The 19,143-nt window shown below is 48.5% G+C and overlaps 6 protein-coding genes across 6 annotated transcripts; 2 read left to right on the top strand and 4 right to left on the bottom strand.

Moving 5' to 3' along the window:
• Positions 1 to 147: 147 nt before the first annotated feature.
• EPUS_05219 (uncharacterized protein) lies at positions 148 to 721 on the bottom strand (the record flags this gene model as incomplete). The annotated part of the gene is made up of 2 exons (XM_007805776.1): positions 148 to 270; positions 359 to 721. 2 exons carry the CDS (start codon positions 719 to 721, stop codon positions 148 to 150), a joined length of 486 nt encoding a protein of 161 aa, XP_007803967.1.
• A 2,153-nt stretch (positions 722 to 2,874) lies between these two features.
• On the bottom strand, positions 2,875 to 4,179 carry EPUS_05218 (uncharacterized protein; the record flags this gene model as incomplete). The annotated part of the gene is made up of 1 exon (XM_007805775.1): positions 2,875 to 4,179. The coding sequence occupies one exon, from the start codon at positions 4,177 to 4,179 to the stop codon at positions 2,875 to 2,877; it is 1,305 nt and encodes a 434-aa protein (XP_007803966.1).
• A 1,322-nt stretch (positions 4,180 to 5,501) lies between these two features.
• Positions 5,502 to 8,844, bottom strand: EPUS_05217 (uncharacterized protein; the record flags this gene model as incomplete). Its single annotated transcript, XM_007805774.1, has 6 exons — positions 5,502 to 7,006; positions 7,060 to 7,505; positions 7,572 to 7,707; positions 7,755 to 8,341; positions 8,399 to 8,635; positions 8,684 to 8,844. 6 exons carry the CDS (start codon positions 8,842 to 8,844, stop codon positions 5,502 to 5,504), a joined length of 3,072 nt encoding a protein of 1,023 aa, XP_007803965.1.
• Positions 8,845 to 10,898: 2,054 nt separating this feature from the next.
• On the top strand, positions 10,899 to 12,599 carry EPUS_05216 (uncharacterized protein; the record flags this gene model as incomplete). Its single annotated transcript, XM_007805773.1, has 7 exons — positions 10,899 to 10,950; positions 11,009 to 11,175; positions 11,232 to 11,339; positions 11,393 to 11,464; positions 11,527 to 11,613; positions 11,666 to 12,295; positions 12,387 to 12,599. 7 exons carry the CDS (start codon positions 10,899 to 10,901, stop codon positions 12,597 to 12,599), a joined length of 1,329 nt encoding a protein of 442 aa, XP_007803964.1.
• Positions 12,600 to 12,969: 370 nt separating this feature from the next.
• On the bottom strand, positions 12,970 to 15,575 carry EPUS_05215 (uncharacterized protein; the record flags this gene model as incomplete). Its single annotated transcript, XM_007805772.1, has 2 exons — positions 12,970 to 13,314; positions 13,506 to 15,575. 2 exons carry the CDS (start codon positions 15,573 to 15,575, stop codon positions 12,970 to 12,972), a joined length of 2,415 nt encoding a protein of 804 aa, XP_007803963.1.
• Positions 15,576 to 17,515: 1,940 nt separating this feature from the next.
• On the top strand, positions 17,516 to 19,035 carry EPUS_05214 (uncharacterized protein; the record flags this gene model as incomplete). The annotated part of the gene is made up of 5 exons (XM_007805771.1): positions 17,516 to 17,537; positions 17,660 to 17,743; positions 17,798 to 17,902; positions 17,958 to 18,770; positions 18,821 to 19,035. 5 exons carry the CDS (start codon positions 17,516 to 17,518, stop codon positions 19,033 to 19,035), a joined length of 1,239 nt encoding a protein of 412 aa, XP_007803962.1.
• Positions 19,036 to 19,143: the final 108 nt, after the last annotated feature.

Genomic DNA, 19,143 nt, shown 5'->3' with positions numbered 1-19,143 from the left:
TCTTGAGCAGTGACTCGGCTCGATCGCCGAGATGGTGGTGCACGCGTTTGTACGCACCTGCGGCGCTCTGGTCTGGATGCCGTGGACAATACATTCAGTAAATGAAAGCAGAGAATGATCTCAATGATCTCAAAACTGAAGATCCCGTCAATCCAAGCATGAGAGATCATGGAACTCACCAATATGAACTGTCTCAATAGGCCTCATATATTGTGCCAGATCGCTCAGGTCCAAAGCCTCCCCAGAATCCACACTATCGCTCGATCGAAGCTGGCATCCCCTTATCAGCGAAATGTTCTCCCATAATTTCCCATATCCCTCCCCCAACATCCCATAACATTTATTCCTACATACATACCCTCCAATCAAAGATCACACACTCCACCACATCCTCCACCTCCTCCCTCAAAATCCTATCCACCTCCTGAAAATATAGTCGTTCCACAGTCTCCCTCGTCCAATCCTCCATCCGCAACCTATCCAACAAATGTCTCCTTACCGCAAAGCCATTTTTATCGAGACTATACTCGCTCTCCCGCCCACGGAGGTCTTGAATGGTTTGCGCGGGGGCAGCCTCGAACTCGAAATTTGAGCTGGGACAGCCGTCGGGTGTATCCATGAGGATTTGGTAAGGCTTTTCGGTTAGGAAGAGGGATGTCCATTTGAAGTAATTTAGCTTGGCTGTTTCATGGTTGGGGCCTGAGGTGGGTGTGGAGGACATTGTGAAAGTCGATAGGGACAGAGGTAGACTACGGCGGAGTGGTGGGTTATATAGGTTGCCCCAGCTGTATACGCGGTACGCTACATTTAACCCGGCTACCAGTATCATATGTGACACGTCCTAAATCTCCGTCATCGGGAGCGCTTGAAGCACTAGAACGTTACATTTTCATCTTACTGCACGCAGGGTGCGCAAAAACAGAAGCATAATCCTGTTATTCCACTAACAAAACTACTTCCTACCCATCCACTCATCTAGATTTCTCCATGGCCCTTCCTTCAGTCCTTCAAGACCCTCACAGTTGAAACCACGTCCAGTCTTCAAACACACTAATCAACAAGTCACAACTCAAGACGTCATCTCAAGCAGCAAGACTCCTTCCCAAGGCCTGGCGTTTTGCCTCAGGATCACGCACGACATCTCTCTCCCCCTTATCCGCAGTGACACTGCTCAACTGCTTAGCCATGAATTTCTTCCACGGTTGAGCTCGCTCGTCGTGTGTAGTGGCTGCTGTGATGTGGTTTGGCATGTTGTTTTTTCGGGGTGCTCCTGACGAAGATGGAATGGGTAAGAACAGTAACTGTCTTGGTGCTACTCAAGGTGGAAGAAGACCTACTGAGGTATTCTGTGGAGAGAATCTGCTCTTTATTATCTTGGTCTGATGGGATAAGATATGGGGTTATCTGCTTATTCATGGGGAGTTGGGAACTGAAATACATAGAAGATATGGGACTCTCTCCCCCTCAATTTTCTTTTTCCTGCTGGACGTGCTATCTTGTGCGGCTCTGTTGAGTGATTTCTGCAAATTAGAATCAGTAGCATTATCTATCAAATCGGATACGAAACGACAGATAACGGGAATACGAATCGAAGGCATAGCGCAACTCAAGAGGAGGGGGTTGTGAGGGGAGCCCCGTGATTCGATACTTGATACAACGAACACCTATCCCTGCCGCCGAAAAGGTGACTTGTAGAGCATTCATTTGACTACTCGGAGTGTCTTCCCAGGACCTGACAGAGCCAATGAGATCACATCAGCTGGTGGTGAAAAAAGTGGACGACCGCGCGATCAGTGCATTCCGAACAAATCGGACTTGGTGGGAAGTGTGCATCATTGCTCTATATGATCTAACCTCGCGCTAGAGTCACTTTTGGACGGCACTATGTATTCTTCCTCCGTAGCAACTGCATCGCAATCCGCATGTGTCACCAAGCCAGTGGGTTCCCTCCATTCTCAGCCTCTGAGCTTCCATCAATATTTACACGAGCGGGGTAAGTAACGAGGCTGTGCATTGACTGCGCTCGCCGTCAGATCGCCACGTCAAATTTCCCAAACTAGGCGCCCGTGCATTCGTCTCAGGACCTCTCCTCCACTACCGATCTGGATGGGAACGGTGGCTCAGCTCACATTTTACACATGTTCTGGTCCAATCAAAACACACGCACAGACGGGGGCTGCCATAGTTCCATGACTGGCCAGGGTGGTGAATATAACTGTGTAGCAATCCGCAGGAAGGTCCGTAGAAAGCAAGTTGTTCTATCTGAGGAAGGGGCAGCGGGCGTAGATATACGTACAGATTTAGCTATAACTATAGTACAGCGAGATTAGAAGTGAAATTGCAGTAGAAATTGACCAATTAAAAACAGGCAAAACGCAGGGGTTACACGTAGAAATCCAACCAATGAGCGCTCACAGCGTCTGACAATAATGCGAATTGTTGAGCTAGAGAGCTTTACTTGATGGTTTCTAGATTCACAAGAAGCTCTCTGATTGGCCTGTAAATCATTTACCACCTATGAGGAGAATTAACGCCCTTATTCTTGCGACCAGCGCGCAACACAAAGAACAGCTATCTAAAGTCCTAAATAGGCAAGTGAGCAGTTCTACTAGTAACAGGAGACAAATTCCGTATGGATTTCGTTGAGCGAAAAAGCTCATGGATCCCCCAGACAAACTTGGTGGGACAATCCATGGCCCTGTTGCAGGGATGAAAATTTGAATTGGCCGTTTGGCCTTCATAGCCCGCTGTAAGCGTTCCGTCTTAGATCCATGTGCTGAGCTGGAGGCAGCCACCATTATTTGCTTTGTGTAACCATCAGAGGCTGTTGTTCCTTAACAGACTCTTTCTTAGATATAAGAGCCAGGTTAAGAATCAGAACAGTGCTGTGAATAACTCCCTTCGACGATCCTCGCTCCAAGAACGCATATCACTTTCATCAATCTCTTTCATGGCAATGTAGTTGGATTTCAAAGTCTCACCCAGCACCTCATCTAAACTTTTTGACTCCTTTAACATCTCGATAGTGTCTCTCATGCTTTTGGGTAATTGCTTCACAATTCCGAGTTCTCTGCGTTCGCTCTCCGTCAGTTGTGAAGGGTTTTGTTGACAGTCATGCCACAGAAGAGGCATCTTTTCTTTTAAGCCCTGCATCCCAGCCGAGAGGGATGCAAGCAATGCAAGATAAAAGTTCGCTGTTGTATCAAGGTACCGAAGTTCCCATCGGGCTTTTTCAATTGCTCTTATCGGCACATAACGATTCTCTGTGCCCCAAGCGACCCGGGCCCCTGCAGCATTTCGCAGCTCAGTAACGCGAGAATAACTGTCATATGATGGCAATCCAAAAGCGCAGAGTGTTTGAAGGCTGTTCAGAATACCTGCGAGAAAGTTCTCCTGCCCGCTCGGAGGATGAATGGATACATGCGCATGAGTAGCTGTGTGAAGATCTTCTCTTAGTGGTTTGGGTGCCATCGTCGCCCGCAGACCGTGTTTCACAGAAACATGTTTAATGCATTCATTTGCATGCATCAAAGCATCAATTGCGTCAAGTGGGCTCAAGGGACCTGTGGCTATTTGAAGCTGATTCGGTTCGACTGTGTGAAATTGAAGAACTGATATACCCGAAGCTTGTAGGGCTTCAACACATTCTTCCATGAGTTCCAGGGTATCCCCACGGAGTCCGCTTGTAACGGACCATGCGTTGATAGGGTCCACAGTCCGCGGAGGCTCTCCGGAAGGATCTAAGAGCACAAATTCTACCTCAAAACCGACGAGAAACTTTTTGCTTTGTGAGACCTCGCACTCTACCACGAAGTCTGCAAGCTTTCGTCTTGGACACAGATGAAAGGGCTCCTCCTCGAAATATTTGTCGTATACACAACACATAACTACCGCGTGTCCTGGCGCGTACCCGCAAACTCGGAGGGACCGCCAGTCTGGGTGGAGTTCGCACAACCCCACAGATGGCACAATGGATGAAGTCTTATCAGTTACGGAGAAAAGCATGCTTTTCCCACCCACTGTAGCGTGCTGACCTTTTGCGATCATATCCAGACAGTGCTGTGTGGTGATGATTCGGGTGCGTAGAATTCCTGATAGATCCACAAACTGTAGGCGGATAAACTTGGTAGAAGGTTGATGCAGGAGGAAGGTAACTAATGTTTTGGTTCCACTGTCCATGGTGTGCGTCCAATTGAAAAGTGAGGGACTCTGATCTGGTTCCGCGTTGCAATCAGGAAAGCAGATATGGGTGTCTTCGTTCCATAAGTAGTAGAAAGCAGATGATGAATCTAGAGTTATCTCAGAACGGGGCTTACCCTGACACGCTGAGTTGATTGATCAATCGAACAATCCTTTCGCTAGCATTGAAGTCATTCGGGCAGAGCTGGGCACAGTCTCTCTAGAGCTTCATTAGTCGTCATCAATCTTTAGTGAGCAATTATCTTAATGGCTATGTGATTGGTAGGGAATGATGTGACCTGTTCAAGGGCTTATTAGGAGACGGGAAGATTATGGCCTTCTTTGCACTAATTAAGCTTGAAGGATATGCACGAAATCACCTTGATGACGAACTACTAGTTACAAAGCAAGACTTTTATAGGGTATTAAAATCCTATCAAGAGTCTAATGTTAAAGTTCAATGGCACGTGTCAGAAATAATAATATTGTGCATTACAAAAGTGTTGCAATTCCTTAGTGTTACCCTTAAATTGCTGGCGCCGCGGGGCAGAATTGCAGAGAAGCTATTCTAATCATGTTAATTAATGGATTTAACCTGTTAAAACATTAGTGATCTGTTACTTAATTATTGTAATCGATAAAGCTACTACTTTATCATGGATAGGACAAATCGATTGCGTGAGTAGAATATAAACCTAACGAAGGTTACAAAGACCCAACGGAAGCTAATCTATTGAGTCCCAACCAGAGCACGCACGTGACAGAAATTTCCAAGATACTGGTTGGTGTCAGGCGAAAGATGTACTCGATCGCCGATCGGGGGAAGGTGTTGTCACAGTGGTATTCTTGGGCAGCGACACGTGTTCTTCCCTTTCTGCTTTATCTCGCGGTAGGCCTACTGCCGCTTCCTTTGCTCCAATAGACAGATTACTTGCATAACGAAAAGATGGCCTGTTCGCTCCGTGATCGGGCCGATAGGGGTCCATGAATAGAAGATAGGCAGTATGCAGAAGGGATGACCCTACCAGACAAGAGCAACACCGGTCCGTATACGAAATAACAATTTGTAAGACTGACACTTCACTCTTTCAAAGATGTTGCCGTGCACAGGGTCATCTTGTCTGTTTGGATCCATCCGCAATTGGCACTGGTCTGCTCGCGCGAACACACTGCTCAGTAGTCCTTGATTGAACATCAGAAAGAGCGAATACATTTCTGAGATGGTCTATGCCCTATCACGTCCAGTACTGACTCCCTCCAAAACGCCATCCTCCATGGAGGATACCTTAAGAAGAGCCTGATGAGCCTCCAGAGCAAGGCATTTACGGAATAGCGTGTGAGCGTGGACTTGCTCTTGCAGACTCAGCCCTTCTAGCATTGATCTTTTGCAGTGCTCTAGCAGCGTCCAATGTTCGCTGAGCTGAAGGCCCTAACCATTCGGTGTACCCATTTTTGGCTCTTAAAAACACAGTCTCTGCTTCTCCGTATCGTCCCATAACCATGTAGATGCAAGCTAATCGTTCGGCAGCTACCGTACGCAATATGTAATTCTTATTCGGCCGCGTCGCTCGCGAGTTCAAAACAGATTTGTACATCTGTTCTGCCAGAGTCAAATGATTCATGCACAAGTGTACAATTGCCAGGTCCATCATAGTGAGCATGATAACGTCACTGTCTGCACCGTGTTCCATCTCCTCCTCCAGAGCTCGAGAATACGCAACCTCGGCCTCGGGCAGCCTGTCTGTTGATTGATATAAATTTCCAAGATGGTTCAAGGCATCCCACCTTGCGCGATGTAGTTTGCTCGAGTCCTTCGTACTTACTTCCAAAATCTGTTGGCATATCTCTTCAGCCTTTTTCCACCTCTTCTGCCTTCTATATAAACGAAGGAGATCATGGAAAGTGTCAAAAATCTCCGGATCACAAGAATTTGACAAGCGTTTCCCTTCTAGGTTCTGTAGAATCATCTCCTCTGCCTCCTTGAGTTTCCCTGAACACAAGTATACGCGGTACAGTGCACGGGCCAACCTAACCTTCCATTCGTTGTAAGAATTTGGTGACTTCTTGACTGCATTGTGGGCATACACAGAGAGCCTTTCGGCCTTTTCTATTTGAGCGTGGTATACGTAGTAGGATGCGCAACTCAGAAGAGAGCAACAGTAAGCTTCCAGCGTAGCATCATCGTTCAGTCTATCTGCCAGTCTATCACCAGTCTGTCTCAATAGCCGATCGTAATGTGGTAGGAGTAGTTTCCCAGATCTGATGGCCCCCTTGGTGAGATCACCTTGAAGAGCATCTTGTGCTGAGCCAAGCGTAAGGGATGCCAATAGAGCAAATTCATCCTGCTTTTTAGCGCCAAAATGGTAGCACCAATCATGCAAAAGTGGATGCATGGAGTAAGACCGAGATCCAATGGTGGCCTCAATCAGAGAGTAATCTATCAAGATCTTTATTATGTTCAGGAATGCCAGGATGTCCTTCATGCAGGCATGAAACCAGTCGGGAATCAAGTGTTCGTATATAGTATGAGTTGTTGATGACGCAAGAAGCTGGTACGAGACGTTTGTGTTGTCGAGATGAGCCCAGAGTAACAGTAGTTTGGCGGCGCGTTCATCCTTCTGTTTTACATATCCAAATGACATTGTCCAGGCTGACTCAATGCTCTTGTATATGATTGAAGTTTTATCATGACCAAAAAGCTCACCCCATTGCTTGTTGTAAGAGTCCAAATACTCCGGAACAGTGCAGCCAGTTTGGCGTAAGAATGACCCGGCATGATTGAGCGCAAGGGGGATACCACCGAGTCGCCGCACGATTCTGATCAGGCCTGTAAGTCCTCATTAGAGACAACAAAGGAAAGGAGCATATCTCAGGACTAACCCTCAAGTGGTCGCTCTAAACAGTTATTCAAAATCTGCAGTGCCTGCTGTTCGTTGACCTGCGACAGATGGTGACTCTTTGGTCCCATTCCATGTCCTCGAAGTTTGGAGAGCCGGGTTGTAATCAGGATCGACCCATGGTCAGCCAAAGGAAAGTATTTCGTAACATCAAAAGCATCCTGGTCCTTATCCGTCAGTTCTGCCGAGCTATCACGGTCCACGTTATCGAAGATGAGAAGCCATCTATTGTTACCAGCTTGGCTGAGCCAACGTAGCAACCCTTCGACGACAACTTCGATGTCTGCACCACTGCCGGAAGGAAGAAAGCTCCTTGCCTCTGGTACCTCATTAGACAGTCGTCGGGCACCTCCTGCAAGGCTTTGTAGGACTTGGTTTTTGGTCGACCCGTTGAGCCAAAGTATCGCACTGAATTGTTTCTGGTATTTCCTGGCAAATTTAACGGCAAGTTGCGTCTTACCTATACCACCAAATCCATAAAGGACAAATACCTACCGCTGTGGTTGTGATCCTGATCCTGGTCGAGGTAAGAGCGCATCCTTCAGCTTCTGGAGGTCACCATCTCGAGGAACAAAGTTATCAATGACAGGAATACCTTCGAGTACGAATGGGACATTGAAAGCGCCTTTTTCTGTACCATATTAACCGTTGATCTGAACTAGGGACATATGTACCCACGCCGCGCCTCCTTTACATTTCTCCCACAGAGCCACATTCGTTCCGCCACTTCCACATTCCCCACATACTCTCTGGTCGCTGCCATGATTGCAGCCGTTTGTGTGGCATCCTCCAGTGCAATCTTCTCCAACCCCCTCAACACATTGAAGCGAAAATATCTGTTTTGTTTAGCCAGCTCTGCATGCTCCTCGCGAAATGATTTTGGTGTTCTCTCTGTCTCGGTGGCAATGTTTTGCAAGGTTTTGGCGACCTGTATTAACTGATCGCCAAATGGTTCAAGTGAAGGGATGCCTGTGCCGATTGAGACCAAGCACCTAAGATTTCTCTCCACCGGATCTCCTTGGTTCAGGCAGTACTGAGCTTGGTTCCACAGTATTCGAACGGGATTATTGGCACCTGTACCTCCATCGCCAAACTCTTCACGAAATCTGCCAATCTTAATGGGGTCGAAGAATGAGGGGGCTGCAGAAGTCGCTCTTGCCGCCTCCCAGATCTTGGTGGTCTCTAGCAAATCGGCATCACTGTGAGATTTGTAGCTCGTGAATTGCATCGTAGCTGTCGCATCTCTCCGTGTTGCGCAAACAAAGCTGTTTAAGCACCGTCAGTCACTCCAATTATAGACTAGCAAGATGGCTTCGTCATACACTTTGCATGGCGCGTTTGGGTCATCTCGAAGAAGGGTATCCTCCGAGCCCGTTATATCACGAACAATCTGTTTGATCCCTTCTTCCAGGGCCTTGGTGTCAAATCTACCTTGGATCTTACCCTTTATGTTGAGTGGAGTTTTTTTCTTTGTGAAGATTCGATTGGAGAGCTCCATATAAGCGTTTATACATTCGTCGATGTCCATTCGCAGGCGTCCCAACATAATAGCCATCAACCTAGGCTAGTCAGTGGATCTTGTCCTTCTTGTCACGTGAAACACTCACCCGCCTGTACTTGTTCCTCCAATCATGTCGAAGTACTCGCACGGCTTAAGGCGTCGGTTGGGCTCGATCTTGTTCATAAGCTCCCTCAGAATGTGGAGTGAGGAGAGCCCTCGAATACCACCGCCATCCAGTGATAGCAAGCATAGATTTTTCCCTGGCATGTTTCAGGAGCTCAGAAATACGTCCTGAGGAACACAGAAGTGTCAAAGGAGGGATGACGAGGTCCATATTTGTACATATGGAAGGCAGGACTACATCAACTTCCAAACACCAGGAGAACTCAAACTTCGGCATCAACAGTTTCTGTACCAGCATACACTGACTAAGAGTAAAGTAGCGACGTCATTTGCTTCCAATAATGTACCATTCAATGCAATACCTATCCTCTCAATAGCCAATTCGAGGGCTTGGGGGTGTATCAGGAGCAAGATGTGATGATTGCTTTTGCTAGGCGGGTTTCAAAGCAATCTCGACGCAAGTTCTGCAAGCCATCTTGCAGAGGCTGACACCGTCACCAGATACGCCTCTCATTTAACTCTCGGTTAGACGAGATTTTGACATTTTGGTAGATCAAAGCACTGGTGTTTCGGCAGTACAAAACGTCAAAAGTAATGTCTTTGGGCCATTCAACGAGGTGGCGCTTCGGGCCGAAGCTTGGCGCAGAAATTTATGGGACTTCTCAGATCCCCTTCCTCTCCCCCTCTTCTTCATTCCCCTATTTCTCTACTAATACTCACTCAAATTAAGGGAACAATGGGTTCTGAACGGGGAAATAGACGACGCGTCTGCCGAAAGTCAAATTCGATAGATCCTCCTTCTCCTGCACCCTTGCGATCGCCAAAAACGATGCTCGATACGCCGCGCCGTGCGCGCCTCCTTGCTGATGCACGCCACACAGCTGGCAAATTGCCTCGTACAGAGCTATTTAAGATACATAATATACCTAAATCAACTAGTTATCGAATACTTAAAAAAGCAACTGCGCGCTACAGCGAGAGGATACACAATCAAGGCTGAAAACGAGTACTTACTCTACATAAGTGTGAAGCAATTAAGGCTGTTGAAGATGCTAATTTTGGCTTTGCTTCTTCAAGTCATTGAAGATGGCAAGGACAATTAGTATAACTAATAGTTATAAATATGTAATTTAACAGAATATAAAGGATTTTAGTGTAAGGACTTATATAACTATACAGAAAAAAATACTCTTATAATTACATATTAATGCCTAAATTATATAAGGATTTGAGCGTTATTATTAATAATTAGATCAGTTTCTGAAGTATAGATAATGTAATAAGTCTTATTTTGCTACTTGCTTACAAAGACAGACTTAAATTCATCGTCGACCAGGGCTTGAAGCACGAAATGCCTTATCAAAGACTCAGTTTAAGCTTAAGCGTCAAAATCAGTCAGTCTATATGTACGTAGTTATTAGATGGAATTTCAAGGGTCAGCTCCACTTCTATACCGGCTCCAGAGTAGGAGGACGTCTTATTCAGAGCGATTATATAGCTATTTTGAAAGAAATCGTCGCTCCTAATTGGGATAAAGATTACGTACTAATCGAAGATAATGACGGGCCTCATGGTACTAAGGGCAAGGGTCCTAACAAGGTTAAAGCACTCAAGGACCTTCTAGGGATCAAATGGGAGATGAACCCTGCTAATTCGCCTGATCTCAACCCTATTGAGACAATCTGGAGAATAATAAAGCAGCGCTTGAAGTCCAGGGGGGTCATCTTCGAAGAAGCTGTTTTGCGCAGGGCTATCCAGGAGGAGTGGGATAAAATAACTCTGGATGAGATTAATAGGGCTATCGCAACAATGCCAGATAGAGTAGCTGCCCTAAATGAGCGAAATGGGCGTCCTATCCCCTATTAAAGGGGCGTGTAGCATAGCAGAAATCTGAGAAGTGCCATAAATTTCGGCGCCAAGCTTCGGGCCCCCGGGCCGATAGGGGCCGAGACAAGCTGACACTGACACTGAGACACAGACCCTATCTTAGCCACCTTAAGAATGTGGGCAAAAAGTGTGTTGTGTGCCGTCGCTAATGTCAGGCACTTATTACAAAGGTTCCCTACTGAATATGCTGTGCACCTGAGCTTCACTGCCTGATTATCCATCATTGGCGGACGTGAATTGTCTTGACCAGTGCTACATCTGGGATATAGCTTTTGCAGATTACGACGGGACTTTAATATAGATACAATGCAATGCGCAGAGTCGTGGTTACAGGTTTAGGGGCCGTGACGCCTCTGGGGGTAGGTGAGCATTCCAAAATTTCACCCCCCCTGTTTCATAGCTCTAAAACCCGCAATTCCAGGTATCCGACGAACATGGAAAAGACTCATTGAGGGAGATTGTGGCATTGAGAAGATACCCTCATTCGGAGAGCGTTTCGCTGCATTGTCTAGTCAAGTTGCAGGATTGGTTCCTGTGGATGAAAAAACAGAGGGAGCTTGGAAAGCCTCGGATTTGCTCAAGCAGTCTGTATGGTTTCATCACAACTGAAATCTAGAAGACATCTGATCTGAATCTATAATTAGGATATCGCCAGGGCTGCCAAGTACGCTCAGTATGGACTTGCTGCGGCGGAGGAGGCATTGACTGATGCTGGCTGGAGGCCAACGAAAGAAGAGGATCTTGAAGCTACAGTCCGCCATTCCAAACCCTACTGTCATAAGGCTTGATTTGACTCAATTCGCAGGGCGTATGTCTTGGTTCTGGAATAGGTAACCTTGAAGAACTGTTCGAGACATCGGTTGCCTTCAGGAAAGGGGTATACATCCCATCATGTTCGAGCAACATCTACATTACAGAATTCTCTAACATCACAACCAGAAAACCCGCAAAATCCACCCTCATTTCATCCCACGTCTTCTCATCAATCTCGGCGCTGGCCACATATCCATGCGATATGGCTTCAAAGTACCTCCCAATACCCCGATTCCTACCGTCCTTCCACTGACCTCCATACTAGGGCCCAAACCACACCGCCACAACAGCCTGCACCACCGGCGCCCACTCCATCGGCGACGCCAGCCGCTTCATCGCCCACGGCGACGCCTCCGTCATGGTAGCCGGCGGCGCCGAAGCCTGCATCCACCCCCTCGCCATTGGTGGCTTCTGCCGCTCCCGTAGCCTCGCCACCGCCTTCAACGACAAGCCCCACAGCGCCTCTCGACCCTTTGATCGCGACCGCGCCGGTTTCGTCATCGGCGAGGGCGCAGGGGTCGTGATTCTCGAAGAACTGAACCATGCACGTGACCGCGGCGCAGAGATCTACGCCGAAGTTGTAGGCTACGGCACGAGTGCGGATGCGCATCACGTGACTGCACCGCTGCCGGATGGCGGGGGGGCGTTGAGGGCCATGAAGATGGCGCTGAGGCATGCGGGTGCGAAGCCGGAGGACGTGGACTACATCAATGCGCACGCGACGTCGACGAAGCTGGGCGATCTGGCAGAGAATAAAGCGATCGAAGCTTTGATGGCCGAAAGCGGGAAAGCTGACAGCCATGTCAACGTGTCATCGACAAAAGGAGCATTAGGACATCTTCTCGGGGCAGCAGGCGCGGTGGAGGCCATGTTCACGGTGCTGGCCATTAAGGAGGTATGTTGCACGATGTCACCGGTCATCTCACACCCCTCCTTCATTCTTTCTTCTTGCTTTCGTCCCGTACTATTGCCTTCAGCGATCCTAGGCGCAAGGCCTGGCTGAGAATCTTACTAATTACACATGGGTCGGCTTCCAGGGCATCCTCCCACCCACCCTAAACCTAGACAACCAAACCGAGGACTTCAAATTCAACTACGTACCCCACAAAGCACAGCAGCGGAAGGTGCAAGTGGCATTGTCGAACAGCTTCGGGTTCGGAGGCACAAATGCCAGTTTGTGCTTTAGGGCATTGAGTTGATGTACTAGTAGCAAACTATGGACCCGGGTTGCCGTGGTGGGCTGGAAGCTTTCTCTTCGCCCTGACGGATTAGTGGTAACATGTCAACACTTGTTTGCATGCATGTTCTCATGTAGAGGGTTGTATTCACCACTATGTATCTGCAGGATAGATGTGTATATTACATTGGCGGGTATGGAGTATGGCGACGAATGTTTCCAGCTAATCAAGGGCCTTTCCTTTCTACAATCACCCACACAACAAGCAAGACGTACATACATGAAACTCACATGACGAGCCGATTCACACAATCCCGTCTTTCAAGCCCCCCCAAAAACTCCCATCGAAGATCACACCCACACCTACCCCCCTTTCCTTCCAATTCTCTTTCTCAGCCCATCCGCCCCATCATCCCCATCCCACTCACTCCCCCTCCACCACCTCTCAACCTATTCTCCACATTCTCTTTATGCCTTGAATTCTTCAGGTGCACCTCAAACGCCTCCACTCCCATCCCGGGGCCCGGGTTATACTGCTTCCCGGGGCAGTCCAGACACCTGATCCGGGGGAAATATTTGTAACGGACGGTTTTACCGGTCAGGTCAGTGGCCGAGGGGTAAGGGGTGTTGGTGACGGGGTCGACGGCGGTGCGGCGCATGGTGCCTTCGAAGCGGGAGTGGGGGTGGGAGCGGTTAAGTTGGGAGAGGGATTGGACGAGCCAGGGCGGTGGAAGTGGCTGGGTTGCGTTAGTGAGTTCGGTGAGAATGGTGAGGGAAAGGAATGTTGGGTGGGATTGGAGGGATGAAGAAAGGGGGAGGAATCCTCCGAAGATGATGAGGGTACGGAAAACATTTCTGGAATTATGCGGACATAAAGAGGTACTACAGTGGTAGGACGAGGGCAGGAAGGAAAGGATAAGGCACTTACGGCCGGATGGGCGTCGCTGTCAGGGTAAGGAGCATCAACCACGCCATATTGCTCTTGAGTCAGTCTGTTCCCTCCAGCTTGCTGGTTTGTAGGTATCTGTGATGTACTAGGTGGTGGAGGCATGGAGCCATGTGCTGGTGTTGAGGAGAGAGATCTCTGGTGAGCTCCAGGTAATGGACTGCCCGCGTTTCTTTCTTTCAACCTCATTGTGCGCAGCAGATCCTTCAGCCTATATCTCGAGATTTTGAGCTTGACAATCAGTTTCTCTGGTGGTAGATCATCATCACTATCTTCTCTATAATCTCTCCTGCGAGCTGAAGTCCTCGTTTCGTGATGATGCATACTCGCCGACTCTGGCGTCGCAGACCTGGCAGCAGCTCCAAAAGCATTCAAACTCGCGCGCATGGCTGCTTGAGCAGCGGAAGCGGCTCCTCGCATCCCTCTTGTTCTTGCGGTGCCTTGGAGTAGGTGGGCAGGTATGGCAGGCGAGTTAGGGGCAGAATCCTCGCTTTCAGATTCATCAGACTCATCCAATCCATCGCGTTGACCAGCACCAACTCTGCCGGATCGTCGGCTTGCTCTTGATAATTTGAATATGCGGCTCTCCTCCAAGGTTGATGCGGCGCCTGGAATGACGGAGGAAATGATAAGGGACCGAATGGTACGCTGTCTGTCTTTGAGATCTGGGAGTGCAGGGCCACCACGGCGATTGGTTGACCGCTTCTGTCGACGCTGCTCCCGAGAGATAGATAATTCAGCCTTGTCAAGCTCCGTCTCGCTGAGTTCCCAAAGATATGGCGTGAAGTCTTTAGTCGATTGAAAGGGCCGAAAAGAAGACGGTACAGGAGAGGGGAGTAGGGCATCCACGAGGTCTGCGTCTTCGATTGGTCGTCCATCAAAGGCGTGACCTGTGATATAGAGTGACTTGGAGAAGAGTTGACATTGTTCGCGGATAGAATGAGCAATGGCGGTGGTGAACTCTCCAGCTAGGGACAGTTCACGCGTCATTGACTGCGCAAACTCTTCAGGACAGTTCAGAGGATCATTTAACTCCCACTCGAACTGGTCCATTAGCGTCTGTTGTCCAATTGTGATATTGAGTTTGATGAGTACTCGCATCTCATCATTTTTGTAAGCCGAGTATGGAAGATGCGCATCGAGTGGTGGCTCTTCAATGAAGATCTGAGGGTAGAAATCTGATAATTGTTCACGAACGCTGTGGGTTACCTGATGAATTAGTGGTCGACAGTTTTCGACTTGCAGGTTGAAGTCCTCGACCAATTTCTCTGCGAAATAGTCAACGGGGGTCACCCGATCGTGTAGGTTCCATGTAAAGGTATCACGGAGCTTGATCTTATCCCATTCTATATCCAGTCTAATTGGCACCAGCTCTTCGGTTTGCTCGGCTTGTATCATTTGCCCCTTCTTGGAGAACTTGGGCAATCTCGTCTGTTTGTGACCGACTCGTCGCTTGTCAGGATATATCAATGGGTCACGGAGTTTGGAATCCGTCCTTGGATTCCCATACCCCTCGTACCCGTAACCGAATATTGAGCCGGGGTCATGGTGTCGTCGCTGTCGCAAACCTTCATAGAACTGAACTTCCTCGGTCTTCTGCTGAGCCAACCCCGAATTGTACTTCTGCAGAGCAACCAATGCTTTATGTTGATATTCACGATTAACAAACTGTTCTAACTCGATTTTCTGCACGGGTGTTTCTCTTGGACGAGCATGACCACTCCTCGGAGGAGACGCGATGATTGAGCCTGATCGTGATCTCTTCCTTCCGCCGTTCAGAATGGATGGCCGAGGAGAGTCTGTTACCTTGTCACCGCTGGTAGAGATGCCAGAAGCTGCGACAATCGCTCTGGCGCTCTCCTTTCCTCGCAAGATGGCATCAGATTCTTTCACCTCAGGTGTTGGCTGAAGCCCTGGTCCTGTCTCGTGATCTGTATCCGAACCGGCAAGACCGTTGTTCTTGTCTAATTCGTGTGGCTCGGTCTGAGAGATCGGAAGAGAAGGGGCGGAGGAGGATGGAGGGTCACTTGAGAGAAGCGGCGGAGAAGTCATAGCAGGAGATGGGTCGCCTCCTGATGTGGAATTGCTGAGAATAAATTGTAACTCTCGACCGCCCGGCTCTGTTCATTGGAAGTAAATTCTCGTTTCGTCTGATCTCAGCAGGTCACAGTACCCTACAAATTGCAGGCGCACAAGAAGCTGAGAAGGGGAAACATGGACTTGTTCTGCTCACTATATCTTGAACAGAAAATCAAGGCCCTGGACTCACGAGCACGAGCTTGAGGCCTTTGCAATTGCCAAAAGACATTGTAGCGCAACTCGGTCACGTTGGACTTTCAAGTCTCACTCTCACACTCTGCGAATTGCTAGTGAGCGACTAGTACCAGACGGGCTAGTTCGGGGGAGCTACCGGATACTCTGACTCAGCACTAACAAGAGCATTGCTAAGATATAGTGTGCCAAGAGTTTTTCCTACGGCCTGAGGCAGGGAGTTGCTCAGCGTTCCCATCCCGAGTCGTCCAGTGGTATGCATCACAGGAGAGGATATACAGAGATGCTTCCAGGTCACCTAGAGTTTTTTTGCCTCCCTACCGCTATTTTCAAGAGACCAACAGTGCTCTACAATATCTGTACGTCAGCGTTTGAATGCTGATACACGCTGTCCAGCACCATCGGCTGGAAGCAAAAAGCCAACTGACTGGCCATCTTGTTCCGTATAAACCCTGTTCGTCTTCTGCGAGGGAGCTTGCATGTCCTCCAAAATATTCGTTCTCTTCATGCATATCGAGATTGAGCCTGCACATCTTGGTTTTGTGATTGAAAGGCTTGGGACATTGTAAGATGAGATTCGCTTGTCTTCTCGCCGTGGTACGTGTTGATTCGTGCTCCTTGATAGCTCTTTGATAGTTCTACCTACCGCAAGCATACCGCCTAGCGGAATGATCTGTGGTATTTCACCACGAAGGGACGGCTACAGTTGCAGACCTTCATCGATACATGTGCAAAGGTAGGGGACGGTCCTTGATGATCCTTTGCAGATGATCATCTCTATCGGTGCTCTCCAATTCTACCATTCTAGCAAGACCCTACTTGCCAGCGGTGTCACACGGCATTCAGTCTGCAGCGGTCTACTTCTCACTTCTCAACTTAGTATGCATTTCGTGCCAAAGCCAGAAAGATGAGCATTATGGCTACCGCATCAACGCTTGTCTTCTGGCAGCAATGGGTCCGTCGACTGTTTATATAAAGCAAATCTCCCCCCCCTCTGTTCGGAAAATCGTTATCTCGTCCCAATGGTCGCTTCTTCCTTTAAGAGACCTGAAAGATTCTTGAACGTCCAAGTCCTACTAGCAGAAGAGGAGTGGAGGGTGTCGGAGGACTTCAGCATTTTGCCAGGAGAAGCAGCATGGCTGTGCGGAAGATTGAAAGAGTTGAAGAAAGCTTACCAAAGGTAACATGAGCTAGCTTGAAGAAAAGCTGTGTGACATCACGCACAGAGGAACCTGAGATCTAGAAGTACAGTATGATCAGGACTTGGGCAGTCGAAGCTTCTATTCGTAGAACCAGCTGGTGAGTGTCAGTATGGTAGCCGCCTTTCACCGGCCGACATTCCGAAAGATCGCCTCTAGCAAGAGGTCTCTGTGTTGTGATGGAAGGGGACAGAAGTGCGTGGCAGTCTGGGTGATGGTGCCGTCCAAGGACACGGAGGTGGGGGAATTCTTATATGGCAGGCTCAGCACAACTGTGGTAAAGTGTAGAGTGTAGACTGAGGCTACAGTTTCGAATGAGTACTATATACATATGTATTCATGAAGAGATAGGACAGTGTAACTTTTGTGTTGTAATGATCCGTTAGGCTTTTAGGCCTGCACAGGCGAACTCCAATTCGATATTTGCCCTCGACCCCACCATCAAAAAGCTCGTGTGAGAATAATATTCGACCGCACAACATTCTTCAGAATTCGTGAGTTGCACAGTCAGCCTTCGACAAGATGACGGAGGTTGCAGATGTTGGTGAGCTACACTTTAACGATCTCCGTTTCCCCGTAATGCCATTGTTCCTGAAACGGTCCCCGGGAGTGTGCTTTTGAAGCCGCTGGTGGATCCGAGATCCAACGGCTAACTATCCTCCTCAGATTACACATTGAACAATCCAGACACCCTTACCAAATACAAAACTGCGGCTCAAATCTCACACAAAGTTCTCGAGGTTGTTTCAGGTAAATAGTCGGCCGGCTGCGAGGCATGTTGAGAGAGAACTAAGGCCAATGTAGGGTGGTGCGTGAATGACGCCAAAATCCTGAGTCTGTGCGAGAAGGGCGACAAGCTGCTGGACGAGGAGGTGGCAAAAGTTTACAAGGGCAAAAAGATCTCGAAAGGTGCAAACAAGTAGTCGGAGTCTCAAGCCCAACTCTGCTGACGTTTCTGGTGTAGGCATTGCACATCCTACAACCGTCTCACCAAGCTCATATGTCACGCCATACACTCCACTGGTCTCAGATGCGGAAGAAGCAGCCGCTACGATTAAAGCCGGCGAAGCTGTCAAAATTCAACTAGGAGCGCAGATCGATGGTTTCGGAACAATAGTCTGCGATACCATTATCGTTCCCCCAGAGGAATCAGATGAGCCTGAGATTAGCCCACGGCAGGCTGATTTGCTCCTTGCCACGCATTATGCCAACGAATTACTGTTGAGGCTGATGGTGCCTCCGGGAATATTGGCATCAGGAACAGAAGAGGAGAAGAAGAAAGCTGCTTCTCAAAAGCCACCAAGTCAATCGAAGATCAACCAAATGCTGGACAAGGTAGCCAAGAGCTACGGATGCAACATCGTACAAAATACAACTTGTTGGCTTTTTGGTAGAAACGAGATTGAGGGCAAGAAGAAAATCATTCTAGGTCCTACTGAAGGCATGAAAGGGGAGGGTTCAGCGGAAGTGGGCGAAGTCTGGGGTGTCGAAATGGGTATCAGCCTAGGCTCTGGCAAAGTCAAAGACCTAGAAAAAAGGTCTACCCTCCATCGTCGGACTGCCACCACTTACGGCCTTAAACGGCCCAGCTCCAGGCAAACACTCTCAGAAATCGTCAAGAAGTTTGGTACATTTCCTTTCAGCTTGAGGCAGCTCGATGATGAGAGAGCTGGAAAAGTTGGGGTGGTGGAATGTGTTAGGGCCAATGTTATTCGAGAATACAAGCCAGCGGCTGAGGCTGATGGTGAGCCTGTGGCACGACTTTTCACCACGATCGGTCCGTACTGCTTCTGATGATATCTGATTCGCTCCACTGACACTCTTTAGCTATCACTAAGAATGGAATTACACGACTGGCGGCACCTCCAGCGCCCGATATGAACACATTGGAGACAAAAAACAAGATCACCGATGAGGAGATTCTTAGCATTTTGGAAAGGCCAACTGCGAGGTCGACGGGATCCAAAAAGAAGAAGCCCAAAAAGAAGAAGACGACCACGAAGAAGGACGAAGAAGGCGAAGAATCTAGCGATGAAGAATAAAACGACTGGATAGCGATCTAGCAGCGCTCTCCTCCATCACCACCTAAGGGAGCTACTATGAGATATGAGGAGTACGTCAATGGTCAGGGCCCAACGTGCACCAGCTGC

Source organism: Endocarpon pusillum (assembly GCF_000464535.1).
Source record: "Endocarpon pusillum Z07020 unplaced genomic scaffold scaffold4522, whole genome shotgun sequence".
Lineage (NCBI taxonomy): Eukaryota > Fungi > Ascomycota > Eurotiomycetes > Verrucariales > Verrucariaceae > Endocarpon > Endocarpon pusillum.
This window is presented reverse-complemented; position numbering and strand designations above follow the sequence as displayed.